The sequence below is a fragment of the Alligator mississippiensis genome, chromosome 3, assembly GCF_030867095.1.
Source record: "Alligator mississippiensis isolate rAllMis1 chromosome 3, rAllMis1, whole genome shotgun sequence".
NCBI lineage: Eukaryota > Metazoa > Chordata > Crocodylia > Alligatoridae > Alligator > Alligator mississippiensis.
Window position 1 is genome coordinate 1,656,150 of NC_081826.1, and position 26,400 is coordinate 1,682,549.

At 67.3% G+C, this 26,400-nt stretch overlaps 3 protein-coding genes across 3 annotated transcripts; 1 reads left to right on the forward strand and 2 right to left on the reverse strand.

Annotated features, from left to right (window-relative positions):
* Positions 1-25: 25 nt before the first annotated feature.
* Positions 26-15,055, forward strand: KIFC2 (kinesin family member C2). The gene is made up of 20 exons (XM_059723462.1): positions 26-324; positions 472-2,965; positions 3,974-4,067; positions 4,180-4,346; positions 4,574-4,829; positions 5,474-5,661; positions 5,943-6,008; positions 6,316-6,453; positions 6,846-7,043; positions 7,877-8,050; positions 8,953-9,100; positions 9,182-9,312; positions 9,420-9,531; positions 10,023-10,204; positions 12,084-12,188; positions 12,341-12,471; positions 13,259-13,382; positions 13,670-13,799; positions 13,984-14,213; positions 14,438-15,055. The coding sequence occupies exons 2-20, from the start codon at positions 2,291-2,293 to the stop codon at positions 14,561-14,563; spliced, it is 3,375 nt and encodes a 1,124-aa protein (XP_059579445.1). The 5' UTR covers positions 26-324; positions 472-2,290; the 3' UTR covers positions 14,564-15,055.
* A 129-nt stretch (positions 15,056-15,184) lies between these two features.
* On the reverse strand, positions 15,185-17,513 carry LOC109282099 (forkhead box protein H1). Its single transcript, XM_059723463.1, has 3 exons — positions 17,340-17,513; positions 16,419-16,523; positions 15,185-16,225 (listed from the first exon to the last, which is right to left on the reverse strand). The coding sequence occupies exons 1-3, from the start codon at positions 17,511-17,513 to the stop codon at positions 15,467-15,469; spliced, it is 1,038 nt and encodes a 345-aa protein (XP_059579446.1). The 3' UTR covers positions 15,185-15,466.
* Positions 17,514-22,919: 5,406 nt separating this feature from the next.
* Positions 22,920-26,170, reverse strand: LOC132249210 (forkhead box protein H1-like). The gene is made up of 3 exons (XM_059723662.1): positions 25,538-26,170; positions 24,564-24,668; positions 22,920-24,368 (listed from the first exon to the last, which is right to left on the reverse strand). Exons 1-3 carry the CDS (start codon positions 25,769-25,771, stop codon positions 23,412-23,414), a joined length of 1,296 nt encoding a protein of 431 aa, XP_059579645.1. The 5' UTR covers positions 25,772-26,170; the 3' UTR covers positions 22,920-23,411.
* Positions 26,171-26,400: the final 230 nt, after the last annotated feature.

Genomic DNA, 26,400 nt, shown 5'->3' on the forward strand with positions numbered 1-26,400 from the left:
CCCCGGCCCGTGGTTGCCCGTGAGCAGGCCCAGGTGGCCAGAGCAGGGGCTCCTGGGGCGGGGCTGGGCTTGGGGACCCCCTGCTGCAGCCTGGCCCCTTCTACCCCGTGAGTCTGCTCGGGGGGCACGTCAGGGTCTTCCCTGCTGCCCCCAAGGGTGCCCTCTTTCTCTCGCTGCAGCGAGGTGCGGGTGCGCCGGCGGCTGGACCGGTGGCTGGAGACGCAGCGCCAGGAGGCGGAGGAGCAGCCCGAGGCCCCAGCGTGCGAGCGGCAGCCACTGCTGGGGGAGTTCTTCCCCGCCAGCAAGCGTGGGCACCCGCGGGAGGTGAGGGGAACACGGGCATCCTGTGTGGGACAGCACCAGGGTCCTGGTGGCAGCTGGGGGGCGGCAGACCCGGTGCCCCTCTTGCTGGGTGCTGCCAGCTGGTACCTTCTCCTGCCCAGCCTGACCCTGGCTGCTTTGCCCTTGCAGGGGCCCTGCACCCGGTCCAGCACGAAGCGTCAAAAGGAGATGCTGGCGGAGGAGCCCTGACCCGCAGCCCCCTGCACCGGGCAGTCCCCGGCTGGTATCCCCGGGGTGCTGGGGCTCTGCCGCCTGCATGCGGCTCCTCCGTGGGACTGGCCGTGGCTGTGGGTGAAGCAGAGAGGACTTGGTCTGAGGAGGGGCCCCAGGCACAAGAGAGAGCTGCACCCCTGGCAGGGTGTTGCGGGATAGGAGGGCAGGGGGCAGGGCAGGCAGCAGAAGGGGGTCTTCACACCTTGTTCCTGGAGACCCTCCCCTTGTGCTGAGCGACCCAGCAGGGCTGGGGGGGCAGGAGGCAGAGCACGGGGTGGGGTGGGGTGAGCAGCAGGTGCCGGGGGGCTGGCCAGGCCCCAGCTGTGACTGCTCCCAGCAGCCAGACGAGGCCAGGCTCCACAGCAAGTGCTGCCCCCAGTAGGGTCCCTGCCCCGATGGGTCCCGGTCCCGGCTGTCAGGCACTGGGAGGGTCCATGCAAGCAGGGGAGCCACAGGACGAAGCCCAGCTGTGCCCCCACAGCCCCCTGTCCCACGAGGGTGGCACCTGCCTCTGGTGCAATAAAGTCCGTGGCACCCGCACGATGCAGCGTGGCCTGAGATTCCTTCGGCCGGCCGGGGTCTATCGCCCCTGCAGCCCGGGGGCTCAGCCCTGACCCTGTAGCTGCCCCCAAGGCCCACTGGGGCCTGCAGAGCCTGGGGCCGGCTGGGGGAGCAGCCCCGGCATGGCCACGGGCTCTCGGGGAGGGGGAGCTGGAGGCATCCATCCCCAAGCTCCGGGGAGCTAGCACTGAGGGGCACTGGACTGACTGGTGGCACTGGCTGGCACGCTGAGGACTGGGCATCGGGCTGGGCAGGGCACGAGGGGGTCTAACTCATGCCAGGAGCTAGCGCCGGCTGGGCAGAGCATCCACTCCTGCCCTAACGATCCTGGCTCATCAAGCACGAGGTTGGTCGATGTGTGCACAGCCCCGGGCAGCTGCTGCAGCTCCCAGCACTGCTCACGTCAGAGGCGGGCAGCTGTGGGGCAAGACCGTCCCCAAAACAGCTACACGTGATGCCCGCCGGGAAGAGCCTTCACCCCATGATGTTCCCTCCCAGGGGGCTACGACCCGCACCAAACCCCACGTCTTGCAGGGCTCGGCCTGGCACTGCACTGGGGACGGTCCATGTCAAATACCGAGGGGTCAAATCAGCAGGGCCCAGGGAGCATCGCATCCAGGCCACCCCCAGTTCAGGGCAGCGCCGGCCTGTCTGCACCAGCCTGGACACATGTCCGTCCAGTGCCGCCAAGGACAGAGACTCCTCCGCTGCTCTGGGCAGCCTCAGAGCGAGGGCATCTGAGCGGCCCATCCCCGTTTGCCCGGCAGAGGCAGAGGGCACTTAGCCTGACCAGTCTGAGCAGGGGGAAATCCCTTCCTGCCCCAGTGCAGCCTGAGTGCAGGGGCAAGACCCTCCCGCCAGGACCCTGCGGGGTTGGTGTGAGGGGTCGTGTCGACCCGTCTGGACAGCCCTGGGCTCTGGCTGGCAGATGTCCCAGCGGGGCTGGAGGTTTGGGACGCGGCGAGGGCTACGCTAACCCCCCTGCACAGTCTAGCTGGGAGCACAGGGACTGTCCCCACCTGCTAGCTTCTCCCTGGGGACGCGGCCCCCATGCGCAGCGTGCCCAGGGTCCCGGCGACTGCTCCTTTGGGGCGGATAGGAGGAAGCCGAGGGCAGCGGAGAAGCCGGTGGGTGTGCAGGGACCCCGGCTTGCAACAGGATATCGCACCTGCCCATGCAGCGAGCCTGGCCCTTGCACCCAGACTGGGCCAGGTGTGAGGAAAGGGGGATCCACACCCTTAACTCTGCCCTTTGCACTCGCCGCTTGGATCCAGACCCCAGGGTGGGGGTTCGAGGGCAGGAATCGGGGTGTTGGAGGCTGGGGAGATGGGTACGAGCTCCCAGGCCTGTGTCCTCCCCGGCTGCTGTGAATCTGCACAGCTCCTTCACCAGACTGCGCCTGCCCCCCCCAAGCCTATCTAGGTCCCTGGCCAAGGTCTGTCCTGGGGGAGCCGGTGCTTGGTGCAGGCTGCCCAGAGGCAGCCGGGGTGCTGGGTGCCAGCGAGGTCACAGGGACCCCTCCCCGCCGCCTCCCCCACCCCGCCAGCCCTCGGCATCCTTGCTACCGCAGTGCCAGGAGGAGGGGCGGCTGCACTGGGCATGCTCCCAGCCACTGCGGAGGGACCGGCTGGCAGGATGCTGCAGCGCTAGCGGGAGGCAGCTCGAGCCCCTCTGCCCCCCTGGGTGCCAGGCCTGGGGGCTGGCTGGCGGCGGGGTCCGGGCCCCCTGCCCCGCACGCGGGCACCCCATGTATGCCTTCTACTCCCTGCTGGTCTACATCTTCTACACCCTCTTCCGCAAGGAGCCCAGCCAGGATGACGGGCAGCTCCTGGAGCCGGAGCCCCCCCAGGTACGCAGGGCACGGGCGCTGGTGATGCTCTGGCCTGACCTCCAGTCCAGTCCGGTCATCCCCAGTTAACCCCAGTCTGCCCTGGGCAGGTGTCTATGGGGAGCCCCCCCCCAAGTGGGACTGAGACCCTGGCAGCACTTGGCCACCAGCTCTACCCCACGCAGCAGGATCGGGCCCTGCTTGTGCTACCGGCCATTGGTGTCCCAGGGACGGGGCTGGGAGAAGTGTATATATGTGTGTGTGTGTGTGCGCGTGTGTGCAAGGGGGGGGGTCACAGCTTCCCCTGCGCGCAGTGCTCTTAACTCCCGACCTGCAGCCCCCGCTGTCTCAGCCTTGCCCCCCAGCCCCCTCCCCGCGGTGCTGGAGCCGAGTGCTCCCAGCTCGTGACAGCAGTGCCGACTCCGCGCCCCACCGGGCTTCCCGACACCTGTATGCACCCCGGCCCCTGGTCCGTCCCCCCGGGCTCTGCTCATGACCCCCAGGCCGGAGCGAGTGGGGGGACCCCGCAGGAGGGGGCTCGGGCTGCATCCCCCTGCAATGGCCTTTCCAAACTGCCCGTTGCCATGGAAACCGTGCATCCGCCCGTCTCCCTGGCAGCCTGTTCCCAACCTGCTCCACCCGCACGCACACGCTGCACGCAGCTGGCAGTGCCCGTCCCTCCCCATGCCCTGCCTCATTAGAGGTCATTAGCAGGACCAGGCACGTGCCCGCGAGCAGTAGTTGCTCTCCTGTGTCCGTGCCGGTCGGGGGGAGTGTAACGTGTACGTGGCCTGTCCAGCCCGCACCCCCAGCTGGTCGCAGCCCCCGGGCCCTATGGCAGGAGCCAGACCGCCCCCAGCCCATGACCCCGGCAGCACCCCCTAGACTCCCACCATGGCACAGCCGCTGGGTGGGGTCTGGGGTCCCCCCGGCTCTGCAGGAGTGATCTGGGGGTACCGGCAGCCTCTTGGGGGTAGGGGGAAGACCCCCTGTCCGCCCTGCCTGATGGGTCCCCACCCCACCCCACAGGACCGTGATGCTGCCCCTGTGGAGCTGGCCCGGAGGCCGCAGGGCAGCCGGCCGCCACGTGAAGACCTGTGGCCAGAGCTGACGGATCTGGACAGTATGTACCCCCCCTCCCACGCCGCATCCTGCCCTGCACCTGCTGGTCACGGGGCACCGGGGTGCCACGGAGCAGGGCAGGGCACCCCCACGGGCTCCTCTCTGCTCTCCAGGCAGCTCAGAGAGCAGCAGCGCTGAGGACCAGGAGGAGGAGGAGGAGGAGGATGGGGACAGCCCGGATGGAGCCGCCACCTCCCCGCTCACCGAGTTCCTGGCCCTCAAGCAGAGGATGGGGGGTGAGCAGCTTGGCCCCCTGGGGAAGGAGGCTCCCGGCGGGCAGGTGAGTCCGGGCACGCCCCCATCAGACTCTCCCTTTCCAGTGCTGGCCCCGATCCTGGGGTGCTGCTGCCCTCAGGGCCAGGCCCTGGGTTCATACAGCCGGGGCAGGGGGCTGGCTCTGCTTGGCAAAAGGACTCCACCGGGGCCCTCTGGTGAGTCGGTGGCAGAGGGAGTCTCCCGGCGGTGCTTGGGGCCAGGCTCTGACTCCATCCCTTCTCATCCGGCCAGGCGCCCGAGTCGCCGCTGCTAGCGGTGCTGTCGCACCTGCTCTCCTTCCTGGAGCACTACGGGCACCTGCAGCGGCTGCAGGAGCAGGCGGGCGCATACCGGGCGCGGCTGCGGCGGGCAGAGAGCCGGCGGCGCCAGCAGCTGCGCTCGTTCCAGCGGGCGTCCCGGCAGCGGGAGCGGGATGCGCTCAGCCTCGTCGCCAGCCTGGAGGGCGTCATCAGCGAGCAGCAGAGCACCTTGGAGACGCTGCGCGGCGGTGAGTGCCTGCGGCCCCTGGTCCCCACGCAGCCACCGGCCTCCGGCCTCACCCGCCACCTCCTCACCCGCACGTGGGTGGCACGTCCTGCCCCCCAGCCAGCATGCCCCTCCGGCCATTGTCCCTCTGCCCCCACCGCATCCATCCCTCCATCCACCCAGCCGGCTGCTGGCCTCCTGCCCATCCACCCATCCGTCCATCCCCCCACCCCACCCCCAGCTGTGTGTATGTCCGTCTAGCCATCCATCCATCCATCCATCTATCCAGCACATCCATCTGTCCATCAGCCTGTCCATCCAACCTCCATGTATCCATCCACCCCCATCCAGCTGTCTGACTGTCCATCCATCCTTCCTTCCTTCCACCCAGCCATCTATTCATTCATCCATCTCCCCATCCACCCAACACAAACATCCACCCCACTCGTCCATCCATCCACCCTGTCTCCCAACACAGCCGTGCGTGTCTGTCCATGCTCACAGCCCTCCAGGCACCACCCCGTGCGCCCCCCAGTCCCTTGCTAAGGGGCAGGGGAATTTGGTCCCCAGCAGGCTCTGCCTCGGGCTGGGACTTCCTGCCCCTGGAGGAGGAGGGGGGCTGCTGTCCCGCCACAAATCACAGCGTGCGCCCCCTCCTCACCCCAGGCATGAAGCTGCCCTCGGCCTGCTCGCCGCCCCCCGCGCCCCCGGCCGGCCTGCACCAGCTGGTGGAGTCGATCAGCGCCCTGCAGGGCGATCGTGCCCGGCTGGCGGAGGAGATCCAGGGCCTGCGGCAGGAGCTGGATGAGCGCGAGAAGGACAAGCAGCAGCTGGCCGGCAGCTTCCACCTGCAGGCGAGGCTGGGGCTGGGGTCCTGCAGGGAGGGTCCCACCAGCTGGGGGAGCTTGGGGGTCCAGCTCAGGGCCCCAGGCTGGAGCAGGGAACTGGGGGGTACCGGGGACTCTGGGGGCCCCACACACACGGAGGGACAGAGCCTGGTCACCCCTCTATGGGCAGCAGGACGGGGACCCCCAACCCCGCAGCTCCCCTGGCACACTGGGGGTGAGGCTGGATGCTGCCCTGCCATGGGTCAGGGGGCACTGAATGGGGCTGATGCCCTGTCTCCTTCCTGCAGATCCAGGAGCTGAAGCAGCAGATCGAGGAGCGCGAGGACGAGCTGGCGCGGCTGCGCACGGGCATGGTGAGGACACCCCCCTGCCCGCACCCTGCACCCCAGCCTGGCTGGCGGCTCCCTGAGACCCCTCTGGGCTGGGTCTGGATGAGGCCGGAGGGGCAGCGGCACTGCCAGGGGCCTCCATGAGTGGTGATGGAGAGAGCGGGTCCAGGGGCCCTGGCAGGGCCCAGCTGCCATAAAGGGGGGCTGGGGCATGGGGCAGCCACAGGGACCCTGCACCCTCCAGCGATGCCCCCGTGGCCCTGGGACAGAGGGGCAGAGACGGGGGAAGCCCCAGGATCCCAGGAGCCACTGACCCCTGTTCCCTGCGCAGGGGGTGACGGACTCGGAGAAGCGGATCCACAACCTGACGGTGGAGAACGAGGGGCTGAAGCAGAGTCTTGGCGTCACCCAGGGGCTCCTGCAGCAGCTGGCGGCCGTGTCTGCCCAGCCCTCTGCCCTGCTGGCCAAGGTGAGCCCGGACCCTGCCCCAGGGCCGGCCCTGACCCCGCTCTGGGGTCTCCAGCTGGCCTGGCTGGTGCTGGACCCCAAACCCCTGGTCCCAACCTGGGCCCCTGGGCCCATCCTGCAGTCTTATCCCCTGGTCCCAGCCAGACCCCAGGCCCCTGGTTCCCCCTGGACACCTGCACCCTTACCCCCTTGTCCCATCCTGCACCCCCAGACCCTGCCTTTTTAGGGCTGGGCTCTGGCTCCTGGCACTGTTGGAGGCTCCAGGAGACATGGCCCTGATCCTGTTCCCTGATGCAGCCCAGTTGTGTGAGGTGGGCACACATGGAGCCTTGCAGAGCTGGGGGTGCTGCCCATGGACCACATGGCATGTGTTCCCCCCCACCCCATGCACAGGAGAACGAGGACCTGCGGGGCCAAGTGCAGCGCCTGGAGGCGTCGCTGCAGCAGAAGCTGGCACAGCTGGCACAGCTGGAGGGGCAGGTGGACGCGCTGCAGTGGTACAAGGAGGAGGAGGCGCGGCAGCTGGACGAGCGTCTCTGTGCGCTGCAACAGGCCTTGGATGCCCAGCTCAGCCGGGCCCCCGATGTGCAGGTCAGCTGGGTGTGGGGGGAGGAGGGTCATGCACACACACACACACATGCACGCACATGCGCACAGCCGGAGCCAGGCACATGCACAGTGAGTCTGACTCCCCAGCAGGGGTGAGGGCACAGACATGTGCCAATCCCATTCCTGCAGCTGGGTTTCTTTTACACACCCGCACACTCAGGGAGTCCCAGAGCTGTGGGTTTGGCAGGGGCCAGCGGGGTTGCATCCAGTCCCAGCCCCGTCCAAACCCCCCAGACAACCCGTGTCTGACCTCAGAGCTGCATGACACAGTCGCCCCTGCCCTCAGGATACAGCGGGGCCGCGGCTGCCAACATCCTGATACTGCCGGGGGGGTCATGGATGCTACATAGGCCATGTCCCCACTGCAAAGGAAGACAAACCCCCCCCAGTGCGGACCAGTCTGAGCAGGGGGAAATCCCTTCCTGCCCCAGTGCAGTGTGGGGCTGAGCCTGAGCGCAGGGGCGAGACCCTCCAGCCAGGACCCTGCAGGGTTGGTGCTACAAGAGCACTGGGCCAGCCCAGCCCCATCCATCCATCCATCCATCCAGAGCCAGCACTTCTGGGAGAGGCTTAAAAACCACAGTGCACACTCTCTCTTGTGCAAGTGCACACGCGTCAATTCTTCCCTGCCCTCCTTACACCCCCCCCAGCCCAGTTTCCTCCACCAGGGGGCGGTCTCTCTCATGCACACGCATGTGCACACACACACACATGAGCTCCCTCACCCCCCAGCGCACACACTTCCCCCATCTGGGGGCAACCTGCCCTCCACCTTCCCGCCTCCAGCCCCTCACCGCCCCTCCTGGCCTTTGCAGTACGTGACCCAGACGGTGGAGGTGGAGTCTCCCAGCACGCTGCGGTCCCTGGCCGAGGCGGAGGAGCGGAACCGGGTGCTGCAGGAGCAGCTCTCCAGCCAGGGTGAGAGGTGCCAGCGGCTGACGGAGCAGCTGCAGGGCTCCGAGGAGGTGGCTGCTGGGCTGCGGCATAAGGTGAGCGGCTGGGGAGGTGGGCTTCGAACCCACAGCCAGGTCCCCACAGCCTGCAGCCCCTTGCAGAGAGCGCCATCCCCCCACTTGGAGCCCCTTCCTCCAGAGCTGGCTCTAAATACATGGCCAGATCTCCAAGGCAGACACTGGGGTCGGGTGGAGCTCTCAGCGACTATGGGCAGGGGTGCAGATGGTGTGGGGCATCCTCCCATATCGCACAACACACATTTTTCTTTGGATAAAAAGCAACAAGAAGCTTTGCTACTATGCTAGGGGCCTCGGGCTGTATTCTTCACTTTGAGATTGAAGCAAAGGCACGTAAAACTTTATAGGAATGTGCATTGATTTGCTGTAGTGTACAGCGTGTGTAAAACAAACAAACATACAAAAAAAACCCCTCAAGCCACTAGTCAGAGATCATCTGGAGAGGTTTTTTCGTTCATCCTGGAGTCCTCGGACTCAGACGTATGCCTTCTCCTGATTCATAGACCAAAATCAAGCATTCCCAAGCTCCCCTGAAAGTCGTTTCCATCCACGTTTCCATGCTGGAGTTGACATTTCCAGTTAGAGCTACAGACATTGGCAGGGCAGCGACATAGGAGCTGCATTACTGGGGGCAGCTCGCAGGCAGCCAGGCTGCAGAAGAGAGGCTAGTGGCACTGGGGGGAACCACTGGTGGCTATTAAAAAAGACAGAGGGTCATTCACACCTGTGTAGTGAAGAGTTTAGCAGGAATCAGGGGTGATAAGCTGTGAAGTCAAGGGCTGCCTGAATAGAAATGCTCCTTCTGCTGCTAGGGAGTTGGTTTTCTATTTTGGGCATGGGGCAGGAGTCAGAAGGATGTGGGGGGGTGATTGCACTGCTCCCCCCCATCCACCCCTGCCCGTGACCACACATCCCCCCAGATTTCGGCCTATGAGCATGAGATGGCACAGCTGCGCGAGCAGCTGCTGCGGGAGATCAGCCACCTGGAGGCCCAGAAGGAGGAGGCCGTGAAGGAGGCGTCGGAGTGCTCCGAGCAGCACCTGGACCAGCTCCGCCAGCAATTTGCAGGTACTGGGGGGCAGGTGAGGGGCCAGGGCTGTGCAGTGGGGCCGGGCCACATCTGAGGCAGCCCGTGGGCTCTCCCTGCAGGCGTGCGCCAGCGCCTGGCTGTGCTGCAACCCCTGCTCCGCAGCATCAGGACCGACTATGGCAGCCTGCGTGGCCAGGTGCGCAGCTTCTCTGACTTCTATGAGGCCGCCCTCAAGGAGGCCAGGCAACAGGTGAGGCCCCGGGGGACCACGTGCCTTGGGGCGGGACAGGCTGGGGGCCAGGAGTGTGGCACCCCCCTGGCTTCTGCCCCTGATCTGAGCATCCCCACCCCCTCCAGATGTGCTCAGCCATCAGCGAGGTATCGGAGGCCAACCGGGACCTGCGGGAGAAGTACCAGCACGAGGTCTTGCTGCGCAGGAAGTACCACGACCAGCTGGTGGAGCTCAAAGGTACCCGGGGACTGGGGGCAACGAGGCAGGGCAGTGCATGGCATGCAGGAAAGGGTTAAGTAGCTGACTCCGCCTTTCAAGGCAACCAGGGAGCCAATGACCGCTTGGGAGGACTTTCCGTCTTGCATTTCATTGGTTGAGTGGCAGTGGGGGCGGGGCCGAGGCATCCTGGCTCCGCCCCAGTGCAGGTGGCATGGAGCTATGGGGGCTGGCATCCACCTCTGGTGGGAGGGGGCAGAGTGGGGGCTTCAGATGCCCCCACAAAGAGCCCCTGGGAATGAGGGCTGCCCCGTGGTGAGGTGTGGGCCAGAGACCCCACACCCACCCCATAGAGGGTAATGTCTCCCTGCCCCCCTATGCCCAATTCCGGGGGCAGGGCTTCCCAGGGGCCCCCACATGTCCCGCAGCCTGGGCTGGGCTGGGCGGGGAGCCCCAGCTGCATTGCACCCTCTGGGGTAGCCCTGGCCCCCGTGACGCGGTGCCTGCCCCAGGGAACATCCGGGTGCTGTGCCGCCTGAAGCCGGTGACGGAGGCCGAGCAGCAGGCCAGCGAGGCGAGCGTGGCTGTGAGCACGGAGCCCGGCAGCGAGAGCAGCGTCACGACCTCTTACAAGGGCAAGGAGCGCACCTTCGAGCTGGACAAGGTCTTCCTGCCCCAGGCCACCCAGGAGGAGGTGACGCCCGACCCTGACCCCCGCTGACCTGACCCTGGCCGGGGCAAGGGTGCTGGCCGCGGCCTCGCTGGGCATGAGCGTGGAGCCCTGGTGCCCACCCCGCAGTCCCAACCATGGGGTCTTTGCAGCAAAGGGGGGATCTGGGGGCTCTGGGCATTGCCTATCTGCCCCAGGGCTAGTGAGACCCACTGCGGACACCCGGCTCCAACCCCCCCCGTACCTCCTCCTGCCTGCATCAGTGCCCAACTCTGGGCTCTGGGTGGGCACGGCCCTGGGGGCTGTGGGGTGCGTGTGCTGCATGGGGAGCCCTGGGATCAGGTTGTGCCTTGGCTGCGGGGGCAGGGCTGGGGGGCACCGGCCACAGTCTCTGGCTTCTTATAGCAGGCAAGGAAGGGGGTAGAGCCTGGGGCAGGTGGCTTGGGCCCTGCCAGAGCATGGTGGGGGCAGCCAGGCCATCTAGAACAGGGGTCCAGATACAGGGGGAGCCACTGACGGCTATTGAAAAAGACAGAGGGTCATTCATACCCATGGAGTGAAAAGTTTAGCAGGAATCAGGGGTGTGATAATAAGCCATGAAGTCAAGGGCTGCCTGAATAGAAATGCCCCTGCTGCTGCCAGGGAGTTGCACCCCTGTCCTGGAGCCGGGGCAGTCTAGAACAGGCCGAGGGCGTTTCCAGGGGGTCCCAGAGCCGGGGAGGGAGCAGTCTGGAATGGGCTGGGGGGAGACGCAGTGTCTTCGCCACCAGGGGCACTGCCACGCGTGGGGCAGAGCCTGGCGCTCTAGAGTTGTGTGCTGGGCAGGTTCCAGAGCGCCGTCTGCCTGGGGTGACGTGGCCCGGGGTTCTGGATCAGCAGGGACAGATGGCACGTAGCAGCCTAGCCCGGCGTGGCCTGTGGGCTCTGGGTGGGCACCGCAAGGGTGGTGCGTGGGCTGATAGACATGGCGGTTTCTAGATTAGCGCGACAGTGGCCAGGACAGACGGGCTGGCGTGTTCCGGGAACACCTTTCCCTGGCATGTCCTAGGTCCTGGTGTCTGGGGGCATGTGTCCCTCCAGGGGTGACCGTACCTGGGGGCGGCCGGCTCATCGTGTGGGCCCAATGCCAGACTCGAGATCCCTGTCCATGGGCTGTTCTAACCCAGTCCGGAGCGACCTGCCCACATGCTAGCGCAGGGGTGCTCCACGCTGGCTGCAGGCCACATCCGGCTCACAGAGCCGCATCATCCAGCCCACGGGGGTCCAAAACTTTAGTGGTGGCGGAGCTGTACCGTCACTCCGCTGCTGCCCAGCCTCCAGACCCATGGGGAGACAACCCGGGATCCAGTCCGGGGGGGACGGGGATGGTGCTGGGCCTCGGGGCCTGATCCAGCCTGCAAGGCTGAGCACCACTGCTCTAGATAAATGCACACGTCAGGGCCACATCCTCAGCCGGCTGGAGAGGTGGTGCTCAGGCTGGCGGGTGCTCTGGACGAGCGCGCATGGAGCTGCTCGTTCTAGATCATCTGCAGCCTTCCAGACCCGTTCTAGACCCCTCGCCGTTGGTCCAGGGCCGGGTGCCCCCCGCGGCCTGCTCCCATGGGCAGCGGGTCCCTTTCCGCGCGGTGCTTCATGACCCCTTGATCTCCAGGTGCCCAGCGGGGAACGGGACCTGCCGCCCCTCCTAGACGCCTCCGCCACCCTGCCCAGGGCAGCAGGTAACTCGCTTCCCCAGCAATGCAGCCGCTGCCCCAGCCCACGGCTCCAACGCCCAGCCTCACTGCCCGGCCCAGGCACGCCCGCTCCGCGCCCCCCACGCCTCCCCCACGGCTCCGCTGGCCAGCACACGCACCGCCCCGAGCCCCCGACGGCCCCCGCTGACCCCCGTCTCTCTGCCACTCAGGTCTTCCTGGAGATCGAGCCGCTGGTCCTGTCCTGCCTCAACGGCTACAACGTCTGCATCTTCGCCTACGGGCAGACGGGCTCCGGCAAGACCTACACCATGGAGGTAGGAGGCAGTGGGGTGCTCTGGGCCTGGCCCCAGGGAGCGGGGGGTGCCCTGTGCACCCCTCCGGGGGGTCAGAGCCAGGGGATGGAGCCACGGCTGGTTGCAGAACTGGGCACCCCATCCCCTCTCCTGAGCCCCTCTCCCCATGGCAGGGTGTCCCCGATGACCCTGGGATCAACCAGCGGGCGCTGGAGGTGCTGTACCGGGAGATGGAGGCCAAGCAGGGGCTGTGCAAGTATGCCGTGAGCCTCAGCCTGGTGGAGATCTACAACGAGGTCATCCGGTAAGGGTGGGGGGGACCCCCAGCTGGAAGTTGGGGGGTGCCCCCTCCACCTTGGGGCCCAGTCAGTGTGAGATGCAGCCGCCAGGCCCCAAGCCCTGGCACTGGGAAGCAGCAGGGGTGCAGCGAGGCTGGGTTTGGAGAGGAGGACGGGACCCGGTGCCTGGACGTTTAGGTTGGAGGTCAGGGAGCACTGAGCCTGGGGTCTCTGTGGTGCCATGACCCCCCTGGCAGCAGCAGGACATTGGCGGCCGTGGCCCTGTGTACCCCAGGGGCAGGGGCAGGGGCAATGCCTGGGGCTGTTGGGGGCAACTGTTGTGTGGCTTCGATGTCAGAGACGGGGTTTGGACGGGGGGTTTGGACGGGGCTGATCCTGCCTCAGGCTGGACTGGGACTGGGTGTGACCCCCGCGGCTCTGTGGTTCTCTGATGAGGGTGAGGGTGGGGGCCGTGGGTGCAGCTGCAGGGAGCCACAGGGTGCTCTGCCACAGGGGCTTTGGGGGTCGCTGGGGGCTCCTGTACTCAGCTCTGACCCCAGTGTCACACCAGGCTGCAGCTGATGGATCCCCCTGCCCAGGTGCCTCCTTCCAGTCGGGTTCAGCAGGACATGAGCCGGTCCCCGGGGCCGTCCAGGGGCTGGTGCAGCCCCATCCCGCCCTGCAGGGACCTGTGCCTGGGCAGGGGGTGCTCAGAGGCAGCCCCCACCCCACCCCGTGCCGGGGTGGTGTCCCAGTCCAGCAGGGCCGTGAGCTGCCGGGGCCCGGCCTCAGCCCCCTGCTCTCTGCCCACAGGGACCTGCTGGGCAAGGACCCCCAGGAGAGGCTGGACATCAAGCTGAACCCCGATGGCAGTGGGCAGCTCCATGTGCCCGGCCTCACCTGTGTGGAGGTGCAGGGCTTCCGTGAGATCAAGAAGGTAGCCAGGGAGGTGGGGAGGGTTGCCCCCCAGACGGGTGGGATTAGAGGAGGCAGGGTTGGGGGCTTGGGGTCAGTGCCCCCGTAGGAGAAGCCTTGGACCCACAGCAGGGGCCGCGGTGCTCCAGTCTGGCACGAGGGGGCATTGTGTTGGGGGCAGGGGGGTCCATCTGGGGGTGCTCCTGCCCAGCCCAGCGGGTGCCTGGTGCTGCTCCCTCCAGGGGTGCCGGAAGGGGGTCCTGGGGCCACCCCCCCTCAGGCTCACACCCGGGCTGTGCTTGGTGGCAGATGCTGGCGCTGGGCAAGAGGAACCGGGCGACCCACTGCACCAACATGAACGAGCGCAGCTCCCGCTCGCACGCTCTGCTCACCATCACCATCACCGGCACCGACCTCGCCACTGGCACCAAGACCTCAGGTACCACGGAGCTGCCCTGCACATGGCACCCAGAGCCACGGCAGATCTGGGGTGCTGCAAACGGGGTGGGGGGGCAATGCCCCATCACATGGAGCTTTACAGGGCTGCCGGGCGGGGGTCGCGCCTGCGGGCAGCCAAGGGCGCTGCCCCGCGCCCGCTCCCGACTGCCACGCTCTGCGGGCAGGGAAGCTGAACCTGGTGGACTTGGCGGGCTCGGAGCGTGTGTGGAAGTCGGGGGCGCAGGGCGAGCGGCTGAAGGAGGCGCAGAGCATCAACAAGTCCCTGCTGGCGCTGGGCGAGGTGATCCAGGCGCTGCGCGCCAAGCAGCCCCACGTGCCTTTCCGCAACTCCAAGCTCACCTACCTGCTGCAGGACTCGCTGGGCCGCGGCAACAAGACCGTCATGATGGTGCAGGTAGGGGCAGCTGGGCCATGCCCCCGCCGGGCATCCCAGCCCAGACACCCCCCAGGCAAGCAGGATCCTGGCAGCGCCAGATCTTGCCTGAGGTGGGCTGCAGAGACCCCAGCCCTGGCGGGGTCTAACTATGGGCCCAAACTAGGGGGTCTTGGCCCTGGGGGCAGGAGGGGATTTCCCTGCCCCCCCAAGCTGTGACCTCTGTGCCATGCATGTGCCCCCAGATCTCACCTCTGCAGAGGGACGTGGGCGAGACCGTTTGCTCCCTCAAGTTTGCCCAGCGCGTCTGCAAGGTGGAGCTGGGCCCGGCCGCTCGCCGTGTCGACCCCTCGGGCCCTGGTGAGGCCTGAGCCCTGCGGCCATGAAGCCATCAGGTGCCCTCCTGCTGCCCCCTTGCCACCCCCAACCCCCAGATAGGGCGGAACCAGGGGCTGTAGGGCAGGTTGGCCCTGCTGCATCCAGGCCCCCAGAGCTGCAGGGCAGGGGCTGCTGCCCCATGTCCCTCCCACCAACTGGGGGAGAAGGGAGCCGGCTCTGCCCCCTGCTGCCTCCTGGGTGGGGGTGAGGTGCCTGCCCACCCCCAATCCTTGTAGCCCCCACCCCCCGCCTAGGGGAGCTCAGCATCCCCCTTTGCAGTGCTGGGACCTGTCCCCCATGGCTTGAGACCCCCCCCCAGCCCTCTGCCCAAGAGCCACGGGCCACCCCCCACATGTGCCTGAATGCACATGCAGCCTCATGTGTGCCCCCAAATGCCAAGGACCCAGCCCCCCACCCTCAGCAGCAGAGGGGGGCTCTGCTCTGTACCGCGTCAGGGAGAATAAAGAGGACCCTTTGCAACTGGACCTGGCACTGCTGCCTTCCTGGGGCCAGGGCTCCCCCCTCCCCGTGCCCCCAGACCTGCCCACTTGGACGGGGGTAAGAAGCTGGGCGGGGGGCAGGCACCACACACACAGCGGGGCGCACGTCTCCTTCACACCTTTATTAGCAATCACAGCTGAGCTGTCACAAGCCCCTAGCCCTCGCTGCTGGGGACCCCGAGACCTGGCGTCTGGGGGGACACCCCACGTGCAGCCCCACGCACGCTGCAGTGCGCACAGCCGTGGGGCCGGTGTCAGTCCTGCCCTGGAGTTGGGTCTGCCCCCCAGTGCTTGCTCCGGGCTCGTGGGCCGCAGCCTCGGCCACCCATGGCTCCAGCCAGGCTCCCGCTCGGGACCTGACCCCAGTGGGCCCCCAGTTTCGGTGCAGTCGAGGCCTCAGAAGCCGGTGTATTGTGCCAGCAGGGCCCCACTGGGCAGCATGTACCAGGGTGGAGGTACTGCCCAGGGGTTGCCGTGGTCCTTGGGGGGCTGGAAGAGGCCATCCAGGTCTGGGGATAGCCCCAGGGGTGGGGGCACGGGCAGGCAGCCCCAGAAGCTGGGGCTGTAGAGGTAGGGTGGGGGCTGCAGCATGCAGCAGGGCAGCCCAGGGAGGGGTGGCAAGGCCAGGCAGGGGCTGTAGGGCTCCCACCACGGCTCGGGCACCAGGAGCCCGGGAGACACGGAGCCCTCGGAGTCGGAGCTGCCGGCGTGGGGCGGCTGGGGAGGAGTGGGGGGCACCTGGCCCCCGTCTTCAGGGGGCAGGAGGGAGGTGCTGGAGGAGGAGGAGAGAGTCCGGGGCAGCCCGTGAGGGCTGGGGGCCAGGGGCCACAGTGGCTCCAGGCTCTCGCAGCTCCGGGGGTCCGGGCCGTCGGGCGCCGGGTTGGGCTCCCGCCGGGGCCGGTCTTGCAGCAGGGCCTGGATGGCGAAGGAGCTGTCCAGCCGGGCCTGGGCCTGGGCCTGGCCCTCGGGTGGGGGTGCGGAGCCGGGGTAGGGCCGGCCCTGCAGCACGTAGGGGCCCAGGTCGTGGGCGAAGGCGGCCGCGTCCTGCCGTGACAGGGCCGTGTTCTGCAGCTTGAGGGCGTCCGGGGGGATGCGGCTCACGTCCACCGTCCAGAAGTTGCCCTTGGCCGTGGGCTTGTCCGGGTCCTTCAGCATCTGCAGGAAGGGGGTTGAAACGGGGTGAGGCCAGGCAGGGAGACCCCTCTACCCCCCTTTGTGCTCTGGAGTCCAAGACCCCCCACCCCAGATGCTGGGCCTGGCACCAGCTGCCTCCAGTCACCCCCCAGGGCTGGTGCCCCTCACCCCCAGCCTGGCACCCCCCCCCCCCCGCCCCGCCCCAGGCCCCCACCTTGGTGAAGCAGGGGTTGGAGGAGAGGTTGTGGCGGATGGAGTCCTTCCAGCCCTGGTAGCCCTCCTTGAAGAAGGGGAAGAGGGCACCGATCTCCTTGATGATCTGGAAGCAGAGACCCCAGCGTGAACCCCAGGGATCAGGGTGGACAGTCACACCGCCCAGGGGGCTAATAGGGGCAGTTAACCCTTGCAACACCCGCGAGGAGGGCCGTCGCTGCCCTTGGCTCCAGGCTGCAGATGGGAATACCGAGGCACAGAGGCGGTGGGGCTGCTCCAAGGGTTGCGGTGCAGAGCTGAGCCCCGGGGGCCCCCAGCACCGAGCCGATGAGAGCTGAGCCGTGGGAGCCGGCCCGCTGTGGCCAGGGCTGTCACCGCCCCCGGCTAGTGCAGGACAAGGGGCCAGGGCCGCCTGGGTCCCCTCCTGGCACTCATCCTGCCTCCCTGGGGGACTTGAGTTTGGTCCCTGATCTGTGCCTCAGTTTCCCCCACACAACCAGGACCCTGCGGGGTCAGTGCCAGAAGCATTGGCCCAGCCCAGCCCCGGCACCTCTGCGGGAGGCAGTGGGGACCCCTGCAGCCCTCCCCCCGGCCAGGCCAGGCCAAGGCCCCCCACCCGGGAAATAGCCCTGCTCCGAGCCGCAGTGCCCCGGCTCTCCCCTCCAAGCCCCGTGTCCCGGGCAGCGCGGGGCTGCGTGGGGGGTCCGCAGCGCGGGGCTGGATGAGTTGTCCGCAGGCCGGGGCTGGGCGGGGGGTCCCCTGTTCGGGGCTGGGTGGGGGGTCCCTTGTCCGGGGCTGGGTGAGGGGGTCCGCAGGCCGGGGCTGGGTGGGGGGTCCCCTGTCCGGGGCTGGGTGAGGGGTCCGCAGCGCGGGCCGGGCGGGGAAGCGCACCTTTGCGCGGCGCGCGCGGGGCCGGGCTCACCTGGGCCAGCTTGAGGCGGCGGGCGGGCGCGGCGCGGATGACCAGGGCGATCATGGCCAGGTAGGAGTAGGGCGGCTTGCGGTGCCGGCTGTAGCGCTTCCTGGGCCGCCGCCGGCCCCGCTCCGGCTCCAGCTCCGGCTCCGGCTCCGGCTCCGGCTGCCCGCCCGGCTCCATGCGCTGCGGCTCGGCGGGCCGCCCCGGCCGCGGGCATTTGAAGGCAGGGGCGGGGGCGCCGCCGGGCACCGGCCTTTGTCATGCTGATGGCGGCTGGCGACAGCCCCGGCGGGGGGCCCGGCCGGCCGGACCTCCCCCCCGCCCCCCGGCAGCCAGGGTCGCGCGCGTGTGCATGTGTGCATGGGTGTGAGCGCACGTGTGTGCGGGCATGGGTGGGTCTGCGTCTGTGTGTACAGCTGCATGTGCGCACGTGTGTACACGGCCAGGCGTGCACCTGGCTGCAGGTCTGGGGGTGTGCACGTGCAGGTGTTTGCATGGGCAGGTGTGCATGTGTGCACGCACATAGGCAGTGTGTGTGCGTGGATCTGTGTGAGTACGTGTGTGTGCATAGACATGCATGTGTGCGTGTGTGTGTGTGTCTGTGGCGGGCACGGTTCTTTGGGTAGATGTGATATCTTTTATTACACCAACTGAGTAGCTGCAGAAAAGTTCTTGGCAAGCTTTGGGGCGCAGTCATCCTTCTTCAGGCATAGCTCCGTGGGTCTAATAAAAGATATCACGTCTATGCGAAGAACCTTGCCTGCCCGTGCGTCTGTGCATGCACGTCACAGTCACAGAGAAGCGGGCTGGCAGGGAGCTGCGGGGTCACATCCAGTCCAGCCCCTTGCCTAAGGCAGGACCAGCCCCGTCCAAAACACCCTGGACCGCAACATCTAAATTCTTTGTAAAACTGTCCTCAACCCTGACAGGACAGAGATCCAGCACCTGTCCCTGCCCCCGGGATACCGGGGGGCCGCGGCCGCCAATGTCCTGCTGCTGCCAGGGGGGTCGTGGGTGCTGCAGAGATCCCAAGCTGAGGCCATAAGGAAGGCACCCCCCACCCCACCCCAAGTCCAGACCAGTCTGAACAGGGGGGAAATCCCTTCCTGCCCCAGTGCAGTGCGGGGTGAGTCTGAGCATGTGGGCAGGACCCTGCGGGGTTGGCGCCAGCAGGAGCATTGGCACAGCTCAGCCCCATCCCCAGCCTGGGCTGCAGCACCCAGCACGTCGGGGGGGGGGGGGGGCTTAAACCCCCCCGACACATGGAGCAGAAGGGTGTGGGGACAACCAGCACAGCCCAGAAGCCTTGGACATCCCCATCGCTGCACCTAGATCATCCCCCGCTGGTGCTGGTCCAACATCTCCCTGACACCTCCAGTGATGGAGAGTCCCTCCTTCCCTGGCGTCTCTCCCACGGCCTCCCTGCTCCAACAGTGAAGACGAGTTTTTTGATCTCCAACCTAAATTTACTTTGCTGCAACTTCCAGCCATGGCTCCACAGCCTTGCCTCTGCAGCAGGAGAGACCAGGTGTTTCTCGTCCTCTCTGGCTGCCCTTCAGGCATCCGCACACTGCTGTTGTGGCCCCTCCGAAGTGCCTTTTCCCAAACTGAACTTGCCCAGCTCCTCCAGCCTCTCCTCTCTGACTTGTCTGCACTGAACTTCATCTCCTGAGCTCCCTTGCCAAAGCCGTGCGGGAGCCCAGATGCACGATACCCACTGCACGCCCCTGATTAGTCCTCAGTGAAGCCTTGCTGGCTGCCTGGGATCAGCTTCTCCTCCCCCAGATGCTTGCAAATGGCCTTCCCGGGGACACCTGCTCCTCTGGCTCCTCCGTTACCACGTACCTGTTCCTGTGTGTACGCGTTGCACACGTGTGCATGTTTGTGTGAGTGTGTGCGTGTGTGTGTGCATATGTGTCTGTGTGTATAGACACGTGCGTGTCACCTGCTGCTGCCAGGACTGGGAGCCGGGGCAGAGAGAGGGTCCAGGCTGGAAGGGGGGTGAGTGGAATGGGGTTGGTGGGAGACCAGAACCGTGGCCCCCCCATGCTGGGCTCCAGCAGCCTCTGCAGAGCCCCCAGACTCCCCCAGACTGAGCCGGGCTTTGCCCCCAAAGCCCCAGCTGTGCAGCCTCCCTGCCTTCCCCGTGGGCCAGGGGCAGCAGTCTGTGATGCCAGGCTGCGTGTGGGTGCCCAAAGCCTGGGAGAGACCCCTTCCTTCTGCCATGGGGTGCAGGCACAGGCTGGGGGGAGGCACGTGAGGACCCACCGGGCATTGGACTCTGGCTTCCAGCCTCCCTGGTGTCCATGACCCCCAAATGCTGTGAGACACCCCCCTCCCTCCCCAAAATCCTCTGCTGCAGGTGCATAGCAGAGCCCAGCCCAGCCTGCAACAGCTGGACAGTGGGGGGACGGGGACTGGGGCTCTGCAGGGCAGTTTCCTCCAAGCCCGTCGTTAGGCTCCAGAGTCAACACCCCATCGGGCGCAGCTGCAGGCCCGGTGCCTCCTTCCCATCTCAGAGGGGTGCAGCCCTGTGCCCCCCACACCTCTGAGCCCTGCCCAGCTCGGTGCCGCAGGTGGTGGGTGGGTTTTTCCCCCAGCACGCCTCTCCCCTCCTCAGCCCTTTCCCTGCAGGCTCCATGGAGATCAGCTCCCAGATAGGGAACAGGGATGGAAAAGGCCTATTAGGACTCGCCCTTCCCTGCCCCAGGCCAGGGCAGAGCCCCCTGCCCCGCACCCTGGGCATACCCCTCCCGCCCCATCCTGCCCAGGTCCCAGCCCGGTGCAGCTCCAGCCCCTTTGTTGTGCTAAGGCGGGGAGGATTATGCTAAGCACCCTCGATGGCCTTGCTAACGGGGCTGCTAATGCGGCCACTCACTGGTGCTGATTGCCTGGGCCAGGCCTGGCTCCAGCCCCAAGGTCACAGGGAGGTGAGGGGCAGGGGCTGGGTGGTGGGGCAGTGGGGACAGGGCATGGGGGGCTCAGAGGGGCTGCAGGGAGGAGTGGGGGGTCACTGGGCAGAGCTGGGGGGGCCCGGACTGGAGGGCAGGATTCAGTCCCATCACCTGCTCCCCGGCCTAGGGAGCGCTCAGTGCCCGCCGCCCGGTGCCCCCTGCCCTGTGGATCCCAGACAGGCTTTTGCTGATTGAATCTCCCAGATAAGCGCTGGCTCTGGGCAGGCAGATAGCAGAGGGCATGGGGCGGGCATCCTCCTTCATCCAGCTCAGCCTCCAGCACCTTGTAACGGCCCGCGAGAGGGCACCCCCAGCCCCCTGCACCAGGCAGGGTCAGGCCTGAGTGACCCCGCTCAGGCATGTCCCTGTCAACCCCCTTGCACGGCACCGGGGCCCAGCACCCAGACACACCGGGAGCCCCTGAACCTGCCCCAGGGGAAGCCAGGGCAAAGGCAGGCAGTGCCCTGCTGCTGCCAGGGGGTCACAGGCGCTGCCGAGAGCCCAGGCCCAGGCAGAGGAAGGCAAACCCCCCCAGTGCACACCAGTCTGAGCAGGGGGGAAATCCCTTCCTGCCCCAGTGCAGCGTCACCCCAGGGGCAAGACCCCCAGCCGGGACCCTGCGGGGTTGGTGCCAGCAGGAGCATTGGCCCAGCCCAGCACCATCCCCAGCCCCAGCTGCACCCAGCACTAGTGAGGAAGGGAAAACCCGCCCTGACACACGTAGCAACAGGAGGGGGAAATATCCCCTCGTGGGCCTGCGTGGCAGCCCACACAGCCTGGCAAACACCAGCCCCTCCGCTCCGCTCTGGGCCTGGGGACAGACAGCAAAGAGCTGCGCGTCCCCCAGCTGCATGGCAGAGCTGCCCGCTCCGTCTCCAGCCCAGCCCATCGCCTCCTTCCCAGCCGGGCCAGGGGTGGGCTCTGCCTCCTGCGGCCGAGACAAGTCCTCGCCAGCACCTCCCTGGCCCGGGCGGCCGGCTCCCCTGATCTCCGTGTGGGAGGAATCGCCCTTGCTGGAGGTTTGCAGCGAGGCTGGATAAGCGTGGAGCAGGGGTGACGATGCCCACAGCGGGCTGGGGAGAGCAGGGGCTGGCTGTGCCCCTGGTCACTCCGTTCATCCCGGACACCACCCCCCATGGTCTGCTCCTGCCTGGCCCTTGCTGGCCAGAGGCGCCCGGTCAGCTCCTGCGCCTTCCAGCCCTTGCCCCAAGTGCCGGGGTGAGGAGCCGTCAGCTCCAGCTCAGATAAAGCTGGTGGCCTTTGTTCTGGGGCCCCGAGCCTCCCTGGTGCCGTCCCAGTGTCCCCTGGCGGTAGGCAGCCAGCCACGACGCCGTGTGACTGGCCACGTCCACGCATGATCCAAGCCACGTCCCCATGTGACTGTGTCCCTGCATGACTGCCGCCGTGTGCCCGTGTGACCTCAGCCACAACCTTGTGTGGCCCCAGACATGTCCTCTTGTGACCCCAACCACATCCCTGTATGCCCCCTGCCACGTCCCCATGCGACCCCAGCAGCATCCCTGCGTAACTCCAGCCCTGTGCCCATGTGACCCCAGCTATGTCCCCACATAACCCCACCACATCCCTGTGTGACCCTAACCATGTCCAGACATGACCCCAGTCACATCCCCACGTGACCTTGGCCACGACCCCAGGTGACACCAGCCATGTTCCTGCGTTACCCCAGCCACTTCTCCACATGACCCCAAGTTACCCATAGGTGCTGGGGAGCCCGGGAATGCCCATGCTCCTCAGGTCCCCACAAATGCAGTGAATCGGGGGGTCTGGGGGTCTCAGCCCCACTGCTGTGGCTCAGTGGGGCGAGCATGAAGGGAGCTTCCCCCCTGCTCGCCTTCAGGGCTGCGCCCCAGCTGCATCCGTCCCAAGTACCTGGTCCTGGCAGGGTTGAGCCCACATCTGCCCCGGTGTGCAAAAGTGCATGCACTCACACGCATGTGCGCACACACAAGGCCACCCCTGTGCAGCACCCACGGGCTGCTCTGCCAGCTGCTCTGGGGTCTGCTCTGCTCCCCAGGCCCCATCGGGCACCCTCTGCCGGGCAGTCGGCTCCGGCCACCTTTGGGCTGGGCACTGCAGAGCCCGGGCACTTTCCAAAGAGGGGCGAGCTGGATGGTCCCCAGGGAGGACGCTCCAAGCCCAGGCCCAGGGGGGTCCTCTCACTGGGGCCATTAAATAAGTGACCCCTTACTCCAGGCTCATGGGGCCATCAGTGTCTGGGGGGCAGCAGGACTCCCCCCACTTCCCCGTGCACACTCGCAGCTCTTGCGTGTGCGTGGAGGCAGGAGCCAGAAGACCCGCAGGATGGAGCCTGGCTGGAGACACACGACATGTGTACCAGGGAGCCTGGCGATCTACACACGGTTCCAGCAGCAGGGGGCGACACGTACTTATGTATACAGGCAGATACCAATGTGAGTCTGCACACACACTTGCACGCATGTGCACACACGTGCATGCACACATGCATATGTACACATGGATGTGCACACACAAACATGTACACAGATGTGCATTCCTACGCATGCACATGCGTGCATGCACAAATATGCACGTCCATGCACATGCACGTGCATACACACACACATGCATGTGCACGCACCCATGTACACATACACATGTGCATGTACACCCACCTGCGGGTACACACACTTAAGCACCCCCATGCACCTGCACAAACATACACATGCAGGCACACTCACACATGCATGCACACACACACACACACACAGAGGTGCGGCAGAACTCAGTGCATTATTTCGCCTTTATTGTGCCCGCAGGAGGCTGCCATGCCCGGCGCTACGCCGGCCCCGAGTCTCTGAGGCCCCCTTCCAGTCCTGGGGCTGCCCCCAGCCACCACAGCCGGGACCCTGGGAAGCTCTTGGGACTGTGGCAGGGTCATGGGCAGTGGTGGCATCTGCTCCAGAGACAAACCCTGCCACTGTCTGCCAGGGGCTGGCTACCCCCGGGCACCCCCCACTCCTGCCAGCAGCTCCTACCTGGGACCCCTGGCCCCAGTGCCCGGTGAGGGGGCACACACCAGCCCCCCAGGAGCTGTGTCTGTAGGGACCCCTGGGCTCCGGCAGGGCCTGGCTTGGAGAGGGGGTCACAGGGGCTGGTAGGGGGCAAGCGTGGTGGTGCCAGGGCCTTGGCTGTAGAGCATGGGGTGCACGATGTCTGCCGGGTGGCTCATCCACACGTCATAGATGCTCTTGTTGGGGGGCATGCCCTGCTCTGCATGGTCCAGGTCCATGGGGGGCCCGGAGGGCGGGGGGTTCTGCTCAGGGGGGGCCTCCAGCCTGCCACCAGGCCCCGGCACCAGCCCCCAGCACATGGGGCCAACGTAGCCGCCCGGCCGGCAGCCGTAGCAGGGCACGGCCAGGAAGGGGGGCCCGCTGGGGGGGGCCACAGCATTGGGGGCCACACCCTGGCTGTAGGACGTGGGCAGCTGCCCCCAGCTCGCCGGCGGGGGTGAGGGCGCGGGGGTGCCACTCGCGGAGCCCTCCGAGTCGGAGCTGGAGACGCCGCGGGCGTGAAGCCGCGGGCGCTTGGCCGGGGGCCGGGGGCCACGGGGCCGTCGCCTGCCCGGGTCCGGCTCCTCCGAGGACGTGGAGCTGAGGCTGGAGGAAGACGACGAGGGGGAGCGCGGTGTGCCCGGCCCACGAGGGGGTCTCCAGGGCCGCGGCGGGTGTCCGGAGACGTGGAAGACGGGGCCCCAGCGGTCCGGGCCCTGCGGGACCATGGCACTGGGCACGGGCAGCGCGTGGCTCTCGCCCGCCCGGGCTCTGCCGCACAGGCCGACGTCCTGGAAGTCGCGGAGCAGGGAGTCGATGGTGAAGGAGCTGCCGGGCACGGGGCCGGCGGTGGGTGGGTGCCCGGGGGCCGCCGAGCCGGGGTAAGGCCGGCCCTGCAGCACGTAGGGGCCCAGGTCGTGGGCGAAGGCGGCTGCGTCCTGCCGTGACAGGGCCGTATTCTGCAGCTTGAGGGCATCCGGGGGGATGCGGCTCACGTCCACAGTCCAGAAGTTGCCCTTGGCCTTGGGCTTCGCCGGGTCCTTCAGCAGCTGGTGGGGGTTAAAATGGGGTGAGCCCCCCCCGGCGCTCTGGAGCCCAAGACCTGCCCCACCCCTGGCACTGGCCCCAGCCGCAGCTGCCCCGTCACCCCCAGAAGCCGGTGCACCCCCTCCCCATGGTCCCAACATCGCCAGGGGGGCCAGCTTGGCACCCCCCGTCTCTCCTGCCCCGCCCCAGGCCCCCACCTTGGTGAAGCAGGGGTTGGAGGAGAGGTTGTGGCGGATGGAGTCCTTCCAGCCCTGGTAGCCCTCCTTGAAGAAGGGGAAGAGGGCGCCGATCTCCTTGATGATCTGGAAGCAGAGACCCCAGCGTGAACCCCAGGGATCAGGGTGGACAGTCACAGCGCCCAGGGGGCTAATAGGGGCAGTTAACCCTTGCAACACCCTCGAGGAGGGCCGTCGCTGCCCTTGGCTCCAGGCTGCAGATGGGAATACTGAGGCACAGAGGCGGTGGGGCTGCTCCAAGGGTTGCGGTGCGGAGCTGAGCCCCGGGGGCCCCCAGCACCGAGCCAATGAAAGCTGAGCTGTGGGAGCCGGCCCGCTGTGGCCAGGGCTGTCACCGCCCCCGGTGAGCGCAGTATGGGGGGCTTGTCACAGGACACCTGGGTCCCCTCCTGGCACTCATCCTGCCTCCCTGGGGGACTTGAGATTGGTCCCTGATCTGTGCCTCAGTTTCCCCCACACAGCCAGGGCCCTGCAGGGTCGGTGCCAGCAGGAGCATTGGCCCAGCCCAGCCCCACGCCCAGCGCCTCTGGGGGCGGCTTCAGCCCCCGCTGAGATCTGTAGCAAGAGAGGGGGAAGATCCCTCTCCAGCCCCGGACGGCAAAGAGCTCCAGACATCCAAGGGACACTGGGCCCAGGCGCTGGCGGGCGCTGAGCTCCCCTGGGGCCCGGCAAGACTCCCCCCACCCCCAGCTCACCTCCTTGCTTCTCCTCATCTGACCCCTGACCTGGCTATTTGCATTGCATGCAGCAGGGCAGGGGGCATCCCCTACCCGCAGGGGGTGGCTCCTGCCTCGGCAGCCCTGATGCCTCCAGCTGTGCAGTGTGATACCTCCAGCTGTCCATGCAGCCCCTGCAGCTGCCAGCCCAGGGGATTGGGGTGATGCCTAGGCCGTCCCACTATGCTCCCCTGTGCCCGTCTCACCCCCGGTGCTCACCTGGGCCAGCTTGAGGCGGCGGCCGGGTGCGGCCTGGATGACCAGGGCGATCATGGCCAGGTAGGTGTAGGGCGGCTTGGCGTGGCGGCTGTACTTCTTCTTCCTCTTGCCCCCCCTCCTGCCGCCAGCCTGGCCCGGGCTCTGCCTGGCCCCATCCCCTGCCAGCTCCTGGGCTTCCTCCGCCGGGCACAGGCTGGTGCCCTCCTCCGGGCTGCTCTGGTCCAGGCTGGCCATGGGCAGGGAGCCGGTGCCCAGGGCCTCTGAAGGTGAAGGTCAGCCCCGACCCATCCAGTGGGGATCTTCCAGGTGTGGGGAAGCCTGTCCCCACCGACTGGCCCCCTCCATCCATCCACTCAGGGCTTTATCATGCTGATCAGAGCCTGGCCCGGCTGGAGACAGGCTGCTGGCACCAGGAGGAGGGGGCTAGCAAGCAAACAATTCGCAGGTTTCTGCTAATCTGGCTGCTGGGAGGGGGTCCTGACCTGGCTGGGGGGCGAGGGGGGCACTGCCCTGTCCGTGGCACTCCCACCGGCACACAGCCTGCTACCCATCTGCCCCTTCCCAGCTCCCCCAGGCCCCCGGCCGGGGCTGTGCGGGGAGCATGCCCAGCCTGGGTCCAGCCGGGACCCTCCCAGCCAGCACCCCCACCCCGACTGCTCAGCCAGGAGCCCCCCAGGGCAGGTCCCAGCTCCCACCCCCCACAATGGGGTACAGGACTGGCTCCAGGCCACCCTCCATCCCGTGATGCATGCATCGGTCGTGGCTCTGCGCTGGGGCACGAGAGGGGGGCTCCCAGGACGTGCTCCCGGCTGCTCCAGAGCCCTTGCAGCCACCCTGAGACCCATGATACGGACAGCTACATG